This window comes from Suricata suricatta, chromosome 5, assembly GCF_006229205.1.
Source record: "Suricata suricatta isolate VVHF042 chromosome 5, meerkat_22Aug2017_6uvM2_HiC, whole genome shotgun sequence".
In the NCBI taxonomy this organism is placed as follows: Eukaryota; Metazoa; Chordata; class Mammalia; order Carnivora; family Herpestidae; genus Suricata; species Suricata suricatta.
Genome location: NC_043704.1, coordinates 45,482,171 through 45,497,891, shown reverse-complemented (window position 1 = coordinate 45,497,891; position 15,721 = coordinate 45,482,171). Strand labels below are relative to the sequence as shown.

At 35.7% G+C, this 15,721-nt stretch overlaps 1 protein-coding gene across 2 annotated transcripts in view; it reads right to left on the bottom strand.

Annotated features, from left to right (window-relative positions):
- EPHA6 (EPH receptor A6) overlaps positions 1–15,721 on the bottom strand; it is an 852,931-nt gene that overhangs the window by 96,731 nt on the left and 740,479 nt on the right. For both annotated transcript variants that reach the window (XM_029939169.1, XM_029939170.1), the window contains one exon: positions 1,229–1,438. In XM_029939169.1, coding sequence (XP_029795029.1) covers positions 1,229–1,438 — 210 coding nt within the window. The remainder of the gene's footprint in view (positions 1–1,228; positions 1,439–15,721) is intronic.

Genomic DNA, 15,721 nt, shown 5'->3' with positions numbered 1-15,721 from the left:
TATGGTTTGTCCTTCTGTCCTGACAGCTTAGAGCCTAGAGCCTGATTTGGCTTGCGTGTCTCCCTCTCTCTCTGCCCCTCCCCCACTCACACTGTCTCTGTCAAAAATAAAATAAACATTAAAAAAAATTTTTTTTAAAAAGCAAATGCTATTGCTTTTTTGAAATGAACAGTTTATTTTCAGACATGATAGACTTTTATTTTTATGAAGGTTTTGGTCAAATTAAAAGACCGATATTGATACCTTTTATGTCAGGCTCTAAGAGATTAAATTATTTTGCTTAGAACTATATTTCTTTGTTGGAAAAATTAGTGAAAATATTATCAAGAAAGTATTATAGAGCATTTCTACACTGTAAACATGGTAAGGACATAACATTTCATTCATAATATGCATCCCTTCTGGATGGACATTAAAATAATGTGTAAGGTTAGAGAAAGAAGAGAGGATAGAGACAACATGAATAATTTTACTGACTTACTTTTCATTGAAGGTGACTTAAGTTTAAAAAAGAACAGCATATAGTACAGTTTTACAAATTATTAGGTTTACTATAGCTGAAGAAAGACTTTGAGACTGAAATCCTTGAAACAATAACTAAAACGGTTGGTAGAATGAAGGAACTGGTTTTGGGGCATTCAGAAATGTTTAAACTATTCAATATACAGATGATAGTTTGGTTCTAAAGTTTTAGCCTTTTATTCCTGCTCACACAATTCCCAAACATCATTCAGAAAAACCATTTAGAGTGCACTTACATATCTCCAGAGGAACCTATCTTGTTCATCTGTAAGGACGGTCAGATCATTCTATAACACTCGTGAGGGGGAAAAATGTAACTTCATAACCACTGGTTCTTCACTATCATTGACTTAATTTATCACCATTGTCCTCTACAGAACTCCATTTAGGAAATAATTATTATTAAACATCAAAAGTACCTCAGGAAAAGGAAGATTTGTTGTAAGGCAAATCCTGACATGGACCTCAAACATGATATTAAAGTCCCAGTACAATGAAAGAAAGAAAACAGTCAAATATAAGAAGGTGTTTTTGTTTTTTTAACCGGGCACTCAGATAAAGTGTTTCTCAATTAAATAATGCTGTTAAATTTTGAAAATGAGAGGTGCAAGCAGAAAATCAGGAAAGCAAAAAAGGATTATTGTTATAACATTAAAAACAATAGAAGTAGACAACCTGGATATTGGAAAAGGACATGCAAACTTACAGTTGTTGTATAAGCAGCTTCTGGATCATCTTCCAGTACCCGGGAGAGACCAAAATCGGAAACTTTGCACACTAGGTTGCTGTTGACCAATATATTCCTAGCTGCTAGATCTCGATGCACATAGCCCATATCAGAAAGATACTTCATTCCTGATGCAATGCCTCGGAGCATACCGACCAACTGGATGACTGTGAAATGGCCATCATGTTTCTGAAAGAGAATCACAGTTGTTTACATGGATTTATTTCATGGAGCATGTGTGCCTGCATGCATGCATGTGTACGTACATATGTGTGTAGCATTAAGTAAAACCCTTGAATTTATTTTACTGGATCCAGTGATAGAAGCATCAAATTTGCTGATCATGAAACATAAGAATTTGTTTGACAATTAAAAGCAAGGAAAATCTAGCTGGAAGTGAAAGGAGAACAAAGGATAAAGAGAACCAACCAAAATAATTTCTAGAAAGAAAGATTTCAAAAACTTTAGGTAACAAGAGAGACTTAAGTAAAATTAGGTAGTAGCAATGACTCCCACAGAACAGAATTTCCTCCCATAGTTGTGAGTTCAGGTGGGCAGGAAGACTACAAAACCAAAGATTGAATAAGACTGTGATAAACTCGAAATACGGTAAAAAATGATTACTAGGGAAAAAGAACACTTGTTTGCTTAAATAAGAAACAAGTTTAGGGAAGCTATGGGAAAGAGAGAAAGAGAGAAAATACATGCAAACATGTATGTATATACACAAGATTTTTCAATTCTTTCATTATATAGAGCAAATAGAAAAAACGTTGTTGGCAACTGACTGAAATCAAGACTGCTTTAGCTCCCAGGTGGGAAGAGTAAATAAAACCCTATGAAATAACAAGCCAGGTACAGCACTGGTATGTAGCAGACAATCCCTTGATTGCTAGTCCTCATCTTGATTTAAAAATAACATATGCTTTTCTAAAAAAGGAAAAAAAATCTAATTGCTATCCATGTAAGATATGTGCACCAGTAAGACTAAATACAAACAGCACTCTAGAAATTAAATAAAAATAAAATAAAAGTATTTTAAGTTTGAAAAATAATGCATATTGCTCTACAAAGTTATTGGAGAAAGTTGTCTTAAAAGGAGTTATAGAGAAATGTGAAACATGAAAGACTTCCAAGTTGGTTTTATATATGAGGTGACATTTATTTATAAATGTTATTAAAATGAATATCTAGTAAGAGACTGTTGGGCTGTATTACCTTATATAGTGCAGTAAATGCATAAGCAAGAGTTATCTTAAAATTTGCAAAGTTATAGAAGTTTTAATGGAGATCCGATTTAGAACTATAGCATGGGAATATATAGAGAGATGATCTGACCACATCACAGTGACACAGTATCCTATACTGTGATATTCACTGGTCATTTAAATGAATAAGCTTATACTACAAATGAAATAAACTTTGTCTTTCTGTCAACATATCTTCCAGATAGCTCTCTGATAATACCTTCCAACTCAAGTGCAGAGTAAGAAAAAAAAAAACCTCTCTCTTAAAAGAAACAGTCTATAGTAAGAGTATCCATTTAAGCAGGCTCTTCTGTATAATTAATGTATAAAAGATAACCTAGCAAAGAAAATCTTTGGTGTTATTAGCTCTTTATGTTTCCAATCCATCTTTCTAGACAGTGCACTATTAGATGAAATCTGCCTCTTCTATCATGCACACTATCTACCTCTCCTCTATTAGGACTCTCAAAGCCTTTAGTAGAATTCAAAGCATAAATTCTTTCAGCCTAGAACGGATTACACTAAATTTAAAGAGGTGGCTCTTTTACCTATTAGAAATGAAGTTGCCTGGTATAGTTCTCATCAATGTAGAATTTCTGCATGGTAGGAAATGTGAATGGAGCATCTGAAAACTAAGGAATGCCTCAGTTTTCTTATCTCTACAAGGAGAATAGAATAATCTAACTCAGAGGTGCAGTGAGAATCACATATAAAACATATAGCACAGCCCCTGACTTATTTTAATAATAGTTATTATTTAATAAAATCTTATTGTACTATAACTACATGTAGTTCTCATAATTTTAATATACATTAATAATATTTAATATCAAAATTCTCTCACTTTTCTGAAAAATCAATTCATAACATAAACTCCAACATCATAAAAAAGAAATCATTATTTAATACCAGGTTGGAATTTAATTTCCTATCTTTTCTGAGAGTGACACAGAGCACTAAGTCATTTCTTTAAAAAAAAAAGACTACTTTTTTTTGGAGCACTTTTAGGTTCACAGCAAAATTAAGAGAATGTACAGAGGTTTCCTACATATCCTCTGTTCTGACACATCCACATGCATAACCTGTCAAATCATTGCTCACCAGAATGGTACATTTGATACAACTGATCACAATCATCCAAAGTCCCTGGTTTACATTAGGGTTCATTCTTTGTACTCTACATTCTATGGGTTTGGACAAATTTATAAAGACATAAACCCATTATAGTTTCATACAGAGTATTTTCACTGGCTTAAAAGTCCTCTGTGCTTCACCTGTTCACCATCATTCTCCCCCTCGTCCCCCACCATCTCCAAACCATGGCTACCACTGATTTTTTACTTTTCTCATAATTTTGACTTTTCTAGAATGTCATATAGTGGAATCACACAGTAGGTAGTCTTTGCAGATTGGTTTCTTTCACTTCCTAATATGCACTTAAGATTCCTCCATGTCTTTTCATGGCTTGATGGCTCTATTCTTTTTAGTGCTGAATAAAATTCTTTTGGATGCATTACAGTTTCATTTATCCATTCACTCACCAAAGGACATCTTTGTGACTTCCAAGTTTTGGCAATTATAAATAAAGCTACCATTAACATCTGTGTTCAGGCTTTTATGTGGATGTAAGTTTTAAACTCCTTTGGTTAAGTGCCAGGGAGGGTGACGGCTGGATCACATAGTAAGAATATGTTTAGTTTTGAGAAACTCCCAAACTATCTTCCAAAGTGGCTGTGCCATATTGAATTTCTACCAGCAATGAATGTATTGCTTCACACCCTTACCAATATTTAGTGTCAGTGTTACCAGTTTTGGATATTCTAATAGATGCATAATGGTAACTCTATTTCAATTTGCATTTTCCTGATGATACATAGTGTGAAGCATCCCTTCATGCTTATTTGGCATCTGCATATCTTTGATGCAGTGACTGTTAACGTCGTTGGCCCATTTTTAAAATAGCTTGTTGTCCTGTTGTTGAATTTTAGAATTCTTTGTATATTTTAGTCAAGTCCTTTATCAGATGTGTCTTTTGCAAATATTTTCTCCTAGTCTGTGTCTTGTCTTTGCATTCTCTTGACATCATCTTTTGCAGAGCAGAAGTTTTAAATTTTAATGAAGTCCAACTCATCATTTTATTTTCTTGGATTGTGTTTTTGTAGTTATATCTAAAAGTATTTGCCATATCCAATGTCATCTAGGTTTTGTATGTGATCTTCTGGGAATTTTATAATTTTGTGTTTTACATTTAGGTCTATGATCCATTTTGACTTAAGTTTTGTGAAGGGTGTAAGTTTCTGTGTTTAGTTTTAGTTTTTGTTTTTGCTTTTTGTTTTTATTTTTTGCATGTGGATAGACAATTATTCCAGCAACCACTGGAACACAATTGAAAAGACAATTTTTGCTCCACGTTATTGCTTTTGCTCTTTTGTCAAAGACTAGTTGACAATGTTTATTACAGACTTTCTATTCCATTCCCTCTGGTAACCATCAGTTTGTTCTCTACAGTTAAGAGTGTGCTTCTTGGTTTGCCTCCCTCTCCCTCCACTTTGCTTATTTGCTTTGTTTCTTAAATTCCACATATGAGTGAAATCATATGGTATTGGTCTTTCTCACACTGACTTATTTTACTTAAAATTATACCATCCAGGTCCATCCATGTTGCTGCAAATGATAAGATTGCATTATTTTTTATGGTTGAGTTATATTCAATTATATCTATATACCACATCTTCTTTATCTATTTATCAGTAAATGGACATGTGGGCTCTTCCCATAGTTTGGCTATTGTTGACAATGCTGCCATAAACATTGGGATGCATGTATCCCTTTGAATTAGTATTTTTGTATTCTTTAGGTAAATACCTAGAGGCATGATTGCTGGATTGTAGGGTAGGTCCATTTTTAAATTTTTGAGGAAACTCCATACTGATTTCCAGAGTGGCTGCACCAGTTTGCATTCCCATCAACAGTGCAAGAGGGTTTCCTTTTCTCCGTATCCTTGCCAACAGCTGTTTTTTCTTGTATTATTGATTTTAGTCATTCTGTCAGGTGTGAGATGATATGGCATGTCATGTTTTCTTTTATTGGGGGGGGTCTTTGTCTGGCTCTGTTATTAGGGTAATACTGGTCTTGTTAAAGACTTTTTACATGTTTTCAAATTTATCTTGAGAGAGAGAGAGAAAGAGTTCATGTGAGAAGGGTAGGGACAGAAGGAGAGGGAGAGAGAGAGAGTCCCAAGCAGACTTGGCACCATCAGTACAGAGCCTGATGCAGGACTCGATCCCACCAACTGTGCGATCATGACCTGAGCTGAAATCAGGAGTCAGACACTCAACAGACTGAAAAACCTAGTGATCTAGTAGTACTGGTCTTGTAACTGAGTTTGGGAGTGTTCCCTCCTTTTCTATTTCATACAAGTTATTTAAAATTTATTTTAACTTCTCTTTACCACCGACATTTGGAGAGAATTACATTAATGGCTTTCATTCAGTATCACAGCAATCACAATTCCAACAGCAATACATGACCGCATTAAAAATGAGATTTTGGTGTTCGTAAAGAAGATAAACTACTTACTCCACGTTCTGTCATAGGATTACACAGTGTAGAATATTTATTTCTAATCCCATGGCCAAGACATTTTCAGGGTTCCATGAGGTCAAAACTATTTTTACAATAGCACTAAGACATATATCTGCCTTTTTTCACTATGCCAATGTTTGTACTAATGGAATAAAACTGCTGGGTAAAACTGCAGAACCCCTAACATAAATCAAGGATCGATGTTGTAGCACCAATCTTAACTATATTATTATCCTCCGTACTCATATTCTTCTCTGCCACCCATGAACTAACAAAAAGAAGGCAGCGTTGTATACAAATTAGAATATATTTGATGAAGCAGTAATATTTATTAACCTTATTAAATGTTGACCCCTGATTACACACTCTCAGGATCAACTTCTGTGTGGGGCAGAAGAGACAGGATGGGGAGTAGAAGAACTTAAAGTGTCATGCATTCACGACAAAGGCCTTGATATATCATCCTGTGGGATATCCTCGATCTGGGATAATTCTTTGGATTCGGTTTAAATTGAGTAAAACTGTATGGGTCCTTGTTACCCTCACTTCAATCAACCACTGGCTGCAAGCTGCTCCTGTAAAGGTGTCATAACCTTGGATATGATTGCTTTCTCCAGCCAAGGCCATTTCCCAGAGAGGGGCTCTGGTAAAGAGTATCAGCTGCCAAAACTCTAGAACTTAAAGGAGATGATTCTGAGGTTTCACCCCAGTGATGTTTCTTCATGTGTATCTCCTTTTAGAATCTGCTTCCAAGTGTGCCCAACCTGTGGCAATCTCTCTCTTTCTCTCCCTCTCTCTCTCTCCCTCCCCCCTTTATGTTTATATAAGTGGGTTTGATGAAAAAGGAACTCCAAATAATTTTTTATTCTTTTAGGAACTCATACAGCTATTGTTGATACATTATTCTACAGAAAATTTTCTAACATTCCTTAAATACTACAAAGCAGTCACAGTTATAAACTTCTTATTCTTACCTTCCTCAATGTTTATTAACAATTCTGTGATGTGAGTGTAGTTATCATCTTCAATTACAGATGGTTAAATTGAAGGACAAAGATATTTAATAACCTAGTATATAGTAGAGTCACGGCTTAAATCTAGACAGTCTAATTCCAGACTCTGTGTTCTTTTTAGAGTTGTTTAAAAAGGAGTTGACCTAAACTTTGCCATAATGACCCAGTTTGTGTTAGTTTGGGCAGCATAATTTGGCTTAATAAAGCCAGGTATAAAAGACCTCTGAAAGCACTAAGCCAAAAACAAACAAACAAAAACATTCCAGGTAAACCAACAAATGAGGACCTATTTATCTATGTCATTGAGTGGAAAAGTCGCAATTATTCACACATGAGGTATGGCACAAATATATTTCTCTACAAATGATACAACTCTCTCCTTCCTGCAAAATCTATATTCCCTTTTCTAGTCCTTGTCAACATAGGCTCCTCAGGTGTGGTTTAGGACATACTGGTTTTCTTTATTAACAATGGTGAATGGTTAATAAATAGTGACCAAGTTAAATAACTTTTGATGCTGTCTTGTAGTGCGCTGGTTGCTACATTATTCCTACTGTCTTATGTAAAAAAAAAAAAAAAAAAAAAAAAAAGCTGTTTTCCTTCCTTAAGCTAGGACACAGGTTTTCTTTCTTTTATGTAGCAGTTCTATCACAGCATCCGCTATACTGCCATGCCTTGTGTCAGCACTCGATAAATATTAATTCAAACTGAATTGAATTGTTTATGAGGGGAGGAGAAAAATGTGAGAGCACTGAGATTTAATATCTTTGGGCTTCCTACTAGAGATTAATCAAAAAGAAACTATGAATTTTTTTTATGACACATGTTTTTTTTTTTTTCCCCAGGAAGGCAGATTCAAATGAAAGAGAGTGAATGTGGCATATTTACACACTGCACCTCAGAGCTTAGTAGCTAGCATTAGTTTGTCTTCATTCTTCTCTTTCTCTGCTCTCAGACTGATTGCAGAGAAAAGACATGGAGCTTAACCTTTACATGCCAGAGAGGGTGAGCCTGACTGGAAGGTGATTTCTGAAAGCTATACATAATAATGCCTGCTACTTCTGAAAACTGCAGAGCTCCACGGGACTCTTTCTCAGACCCGGAGCAAAACATCCACCAGACTTGAGCAGTCATTGGCATGTCACAACATCTTCACAATGCAAGTAATGCAAACTCTTGACAATGCTTTTCAAGGCTATGCTTGAAGTGTTCTGCTGCACAAACACTTTCAGGAGTCCGTCCATTGATCTTAGGTTGAGCTCAAGTACTTAGCCAGTGCTGAGGACAAATGTAGGATTTTAGTGCTATGCTGTTCTGAAATCATCACATCATTGTCTATTTTTTGAAAAAAAATCAAATTCTATGGAAACACAATTAACAGCATATTACTCCTTTCCTTTAAAACTCTCAATGACCTTCAGTGAAGAATAAAATGTAGTATTTAATATAGACATGACCCTTGCTCATCTCTTCTGTCATGTAACTTATTCTGATTCAATTTCTGTGTGTGTGTTTAATTCACCCATAAAACACGTCATTTCATATCTGATGTGCTGTGCATATATAGTTTCCTCTTCCAGGAATGGCCATGTCATTGGTCACCTGAACTTTTCATAAGTGTCATGTCTTCTAGGAGGTCCTGGATAAATCCCCAAGTTCATTCTTTCATATAATAGTCACTGAGAATCAACTATGGTCAGTTATTGCTCCAATTGCTGGAATCAGAGTGGGAAGCCAAAGAGAAAGGTGCCTGTTCCAGTTGCACCCAACATTTAATTGGAGGCAGAGAGAAAGAAAATAAATAGAAAAGACATATGTGGGATACTTTTAAATAATGAAGAATGATAAAATAAATAAAATGGAGTAATGTAAAAGGGGATGATATGATGGAGGGTGTGAATAGTTCCCAGCAGGAATCAATGTCTTAAGTTGAGAATCAGTTTGAGTTTGGCATGCTTGATGAATAAAAGCCAATGAGGCCTGAACCTGTTGAGCAACAGGAAGACTAGAGAGGTAGGCACAGGCCGTATCAGGTAGGGTTATGTAAGCTATGGCAAATAGATAAATCTATTCTAAAAGTAATGACAAGTTAGAGAAGGATATTTATTTATTTATTTGGAGTATGCAAGCAAGTGGGGGAGGGGCAGAGAGAGGGAGAGAAAGAGAGTCTTCACTGTCAGTGCAGAGCCTGATGTAGGGCTTGAACTCAGGAACCATGACCCGAACCAAAGCTGGTTAGAGAAGTTAGAGAAGAATTTTAACTGTGGAGTGATATACTTTGACTTGCATATGAAAATGGTAGCAGAGAGATTAATTTGGAGGCCATTAGAGTAACACAGGAGAGAGAAACTGGTGGCTTGAATCATGGTTTCAAGACATAGCCAGCAGGACCTACAATATCTTGGGACTGGTTAGGAAGGTGGATGAATAAAGTGGGACCAAGTTTCTTCCTTTATTGCTCTCAAAGCATCCTTTTTATACCAACACTTGTTAAAACCATATGCATGTGTGTCTGTCTCTCCCACTGGCTTGCACGTAAGCTCATCCAGGGTAACTGTTTCAGTCATCTTTGAAATCTCAGGGCCTAGAACCATACCTGGATGTGGCAAATATTCAACAGGTATTCACTGGATTGAACTGAACTTACTTATTTTTCTCTTACTGGAGTGAAGTACTTCAGGCTGTTAGTCAGTAGGAGAACATTTTAATGAAATATTTTTCATGGGCTTACTATACGAGATTCTTTGAAAGAATCTTGAGTGAAGGAGAAATATTCACTACACTTGCAACCCCATCTTTACTTCTGAGGATAAGACTGGTTTGACTCTGACCATCAGATTCTTAAATTTTCACTAAAGAGTGAGGAAAAGGAGGCTAAATATGTTAGACAGATTTCGACTATATTTCTTTGTAGCTCTTCACTGGAGAATAGTGATGTTGAACCCATCAAAAGGAATAGCCTTACAAACTATCAAAAGTCTATGAACCACAACATAAATCATTGTCCTAAAACTTTATTGTTGAAAGTGTGCAATACTCTTTTGTATACGGTAAATAATTATGATTCAGTGTCCTGGAAATGTTAACTATGAATGATAAGCAAGATTACATATGGTAGGTGATAAGCTGCTACCATAGAGTAGAATTAATAAAAATTGCATCTCATCATTTAGCAAACATTTACAGAGCATTCAGTACAAGGTGCAGTATCTTGGTTACATACAATAAATAAATCAACTCAAAAACTCCTCACAAATCAGGTATAATGAACACTATTGGATAATGACAATTGGTGCTCTAAAATGAAGTAATGAAAGTTTGATTCATTTGCACATCAAAAGACATTTTTGATTCACTAAACACGAGTGATAAGGAATGGCACTAGCCTTTCAAACAGAATGACACAAACAAAAGGTTAGTTGAAGCTTGTAAAATGATTACTTCCAAAATGCTAACTACAGCTATAAAAGGGCTGTTTAAAACATGTACCTCACTAAGTGATTTACCAATTGAGGTATATAAACAGTGGACTTGGTAAACCTCTTGTCCCCCAACTTCTGTGTTGCCAAGGCCTGGGGGATATGGGAGAATGCTAATCGACAGTCATAAAGTCTCCATTAAGTAAGATGAATAAGCTCAGAGACCTGCTGTACAACACTGTACCTACAGTCAACGATACTGTGTTGTACACTTAAAAATTTGTTAAGAGAGTAGATCTCCTGTTACATGTTATTTCCAGAAGAATATTAAAAAAAATCTCTTTGTGTTTATAAGTCCATGTAAAAGATGCAAAATCTGGAGGAATTAAAATAGTATTTGTGAATCACAGGCAATAGTATGTGTTAGTTTAACGTATCTCTTGTTAAAATCTATGGTGATGAGAGAATGAGAGCTTAGAATAGGGTATGTGAGGGGCGCCTCGGTGGCTCAGTCGGTTAAGCCTCCGACTTTGGCTCAGGTCATGATCTCATGTTTGTGGGTTCGAGCCCCGTGTTGGGATCTGTACTGATGGCTTAGGGCCTAGAGCCTGCTTCAAATTCTGTGTGTGTCTCTCTCTCAGCCCCTCCCTCTCTCATGCCCTGTCTCTCTGTCTCAAAAATAAATAAAACATTAAAAAAAAAAAGAATAGGGTATTGTGTGGGGTCCAGGTTATAGGTGATTTGAAGAGGTGGAAAAAGACCTAACCATGTGGGATTTAAAACGGTAAAAGCAGGATATCGAGGAGCCAGGAAGAGGACATGAAGAAAGGGATGAATACCACAGAAAAATGGACTTTAATTTTTTTTTTTGTCCAAAGCAAATCATGTAGAAGGGAGGAAAATACTTTTTTGGTTTTGAAGGAGACTCCTGGTCGACTTTGGTATTGGAAGTTACATCCTTAAGCTGTGATCTGTGTTAAAGAGGCTTTTATGGATCTGCCTAAGAACTTAAGCAATATCTTTGAAAGAAATATTTATGGGAAAGTGCATTTGAGTTTTCAACAATTGATTTGCAGAAAACAGACCTTGGAGGGTTACTTCTATAACTTGAGTTTAAAGTTAAAATTCAGTTTTTATATGTTCCTAAATCAGAAAGTTGACCATGCTGTGACTTTTAAAAATACTCACGAATCTGAAAAAGAAATGACTAAGATTATAGATTTGGAAAGACCAAGTCATTTTTTGTTTTGAAATAACCACTGAACAAATAAGAGTAGGGATCTCCTTTTCGCTGAAGTCTTGGTTCTTGCGGCCTACCCAGCTGAAAATCTTATTATAATTTCCTGTTGAATGTTTACTAAATCCTCCCAGGCTTTTCTTCTGTAGTCACTACGGATTTGCACTTACGCTAAGCAGAGTTATATTTTTATAGAAGGAAGAAGCTACCAATAATAGAATCAGAAATTTCAATCACAAGGAAACGAAAAATGTCATTTCTAAAATACCTAAAATAATCTAGGAAGAAAGTAGATATGGATTTGTGAAACATGGTAGTTGGATTTCAGAATTATATGTTAAGGGCTTAAAGTGAATCTGAATATAATATAGCTTTAATTTACAAAGCTTACTACTGAATTTATTAAAAATATTTTTGCTTAGGTTTATGTGACTGTAATCTACACCAGCTACTAAATGCTTCACTTAAGTAAAGCCAAGACAATTTAAACTTCTTTTGTTTGACATTTGGGGAAAGGTGTCAGGGTGCCAAAGTCTTGATGAAGCATCATTAGAGTGCATCACAATTGCCCAGGGAAAGTTTTGCAAGATACATCCGCTGGAGTCTGCATATATATTTTATAAAATCTCTCTAGGATGGTGACTCTGATTTGCATGCATGGTTGGGAACTACCAAAATTCAAGTCTAATATTTAGTTCTATAAATCCAAAGTCTCCTGTATGGTCCAAATGAGGACATAGGAATGACCACAGAGGAGCTCAGGAAAATGCATGTAATAGCTCTATATATCACTATAATTGTGAATTATACACCAATTTAAAAAATCAGCACCAAGACATGCATGCAAAAGAACTAGTAAGGAAAATTGTAAACTACAATTTCATGGTACCAGGTACTACAAATGACACAACACATTTACAGTACTATAATGTTAAAAGATAAATTTAGGCTTTTGGAAGTTGATAATTGAATTTCCAATTTAAAAATAAAAAGCTAAGCCAGCCATATGCTTGGTTCCAAGTATACCCTGCTTTCATATATTTGGATGCTTACTGTCACATTATTTTTAGAATAGTATTTGGTATTAAGCTGGCACAGGCATGATAAATAATAACATTCATCTACATGAAGTTTTCCTTTTTTTTCTGAATTATTTTTCTGAAAAAAGTAATTAAGAGGATTAATTCAACTATAACTTTTATGGTTTTAAAAAAGATATTGGTAGGTGAATGTGACAATATTTTTCACTGTTGAATATCAAATGAATGTGATGTAGATTAATTTTGCTCTCATACCCCAGCACAAATATAATTCCACACAACACAATTTACAAGAAAAGTGTGTTAATAAAATACAGCTCTCATTATTAATATATAACTAGCATAAGGTAAAATGCCATCTTTACTAGATTTATAATTTGACTACATAAATATTTAAAAGATCCCTTTAATTTTTTAAATTAATATTTGCTTTGCATTTGTTCAAGGAAACTCTTCAAATGACTCACATTGCTTTTGAAATGCTGATATGCACTTATATGTATTATTTAAATACTCATATTCTTGACTTATATCTAGATTTTTTTAAATGGTGAAAATTAAAGCTATTTTTAGTCACTAGAAAAAACAGACCAGGAAGTAACAGAAAAACAACTTTAAATCTCTTAGTGACATCTTCTGAAACGTGTGTGTGTGTATATATACATAACATATATATGTTATGTATAAGTTAAAATTTCTTTATTTTTTAAAGTTTATTTTATGAGAGAAAGATGGGGGGGGGAGGGAGGGAGGGAGGGAGAGAGCACACAAGTAGGGGAGGGGCAGAGAGAAGGAGAGACAGAATCCCAAGCAGGCTCCACATCATCAGCATAGAGCCTGATGCAGGGCTTGAAATCACAAGCTTGCAAGATTGTGACCTGAGTCTAACTGACTGTGCTACCCAGGTGCTCATATTGTTTATTTATTTTTGAGAGGTAGAGTGAGAACATGAGCATGGGGGAGGGACAGCAAAGGGGGTGGAGGAGACCAAATCTCAAGGAGAACCCCACATGGAGCTCAATCCCACAAACTGTGAGATCATGATCTAAGACGAACTCAAGAGTTGGAGACTTAACTGACTGAGCCATCCAGGCACCCCTGAAATATATTATAATAATACATACATTATGGAGACTTTAACATGTGCCTAGAAACATATTCTAGGAGTTTTAGATCTATTAGCCATTTAATACTTTATAATACAATAACTGTAAGAAGTAGTTATTGCCTATTATTGACCTTATTTGATGGATGACAGTTGTCCTTGAATCTTCCCTTTGCTTCTAAAATTATCCAATTTAACAGAAAATCCTATTGGCTTTACTTTCCAAATATACCACAGACTCTAGTAGTTTTCATCAACTTAACTACAACAATCCTCATCTAAAGACACTGCTATCTCTTTATCTGGATATTTATTGCAAAAGCCTCCTAATTTCCCTCCATCCATCTATACTTCGCTATAGTCTCTGAATATAGCAACTGGAGAGATCTTTTTAAGACGCGTATTATGTTGTATCTCTACTGCAAACCCTACAGTGGCTCCACATCTTACGCAGAGAAAACACAAAGTCATTACGATGGCCTACAATGTCCAGATTCAGTGTTTTTACAACTTGGTTGCATATTAGACTCATCTGGGAGAACTTTGAACAAATATTGATGCATGTTTTGCATCAAGAGATTCTGATTTAATTCACCTGGGATGCAGGCTGGAACTTGGGATTGGTAAACGCTCTCAAATCAAATGATTATAATGTGCAGCCAAGGTTGAGAATCATTTCCCCCAGCATCTGAGTCCATTTTTGCCTCCATCAACTCTCTGATCATCTTCTACCACCTATTCTAGCTATAGTGATGGGATGACTATGTATTTTATTAACCCAACTGCAGGGTAAAAGCGTCAATATTAACAATTTTGAAGGGACCATAGGCATGAATTAGTGCTGTCTTAGGCAAAAGAGGCATACAGTCATAAAGCATAAAGACAATATGTAGCTCTCTGGGTACAAAATGCTCCAACCTCAGGGCATTGGAGCCTGCTATTCTGACTCTTCGGGACACTCACCCCAGGGATCCCTATGGCTGGCTCCCTCACCTTCTTCCACCTTTCCTCATATGACACCTTTCAGTAAGATCTGACCTGTTCACTCACTTTAATACGAAACCTAATCTCACTCCCACCTTCACTTCTGCTTTTTCTCCTTATCTGACATACCATATATTTTGCCGAATTCTTTATTTCCCTTCCACTAGATTTTTATTTCTGTTTTGTCCACTTCTGTATTCTAGGCTCCAGAATAGTAATGGGGCTTCTGTAGTCTGTGAACACATATTTATGCAAAAAAATGAATGAATAATTTATCAGCTGTTTCATATTGGGCAAGTTACCTATTATGCTTTGCCTCAGTTTCCTCCTTGGTAAAACAGGGATAAGAGTAACATTTACCTCATACTGTTGTCATAAGCGCTTGGTGAGTTAATGAATGCATGGGATTGGGATAATGCCCGAGTCAGAGAAAGCACACACAAATGTTATCTACATTAGTTAATTAAAGATATTCATTTTAATTTTTGCTTTAGCCATGAATTGTTGGGTCCACACCTGGAAATCGTCACCCCTAAAACTGCCTTGCTTCAGAAATCTTAAGTATCAATCTACATACTTCAGATATAGACCTCAAGAGAAAAACAAAACAAACACGCCTCAATTTGTGGCATTTGCCATTTTGTGTGGTGTAAATAGTTCCCTCATAGCCATTTTCAAGCTGCTAACAGTTAAACAACCAGATTCCTAAATTCCTGATCATGTGATAGTCATCTCTTGCAAGCTGGTATAATCTGTGGTGTCACACACCCCTGCTAGTATCCTGCTTTCTGGTACACTCCTCCCTTGGCTCTCTCTTCCTCACAAAACATAATAACAACTCC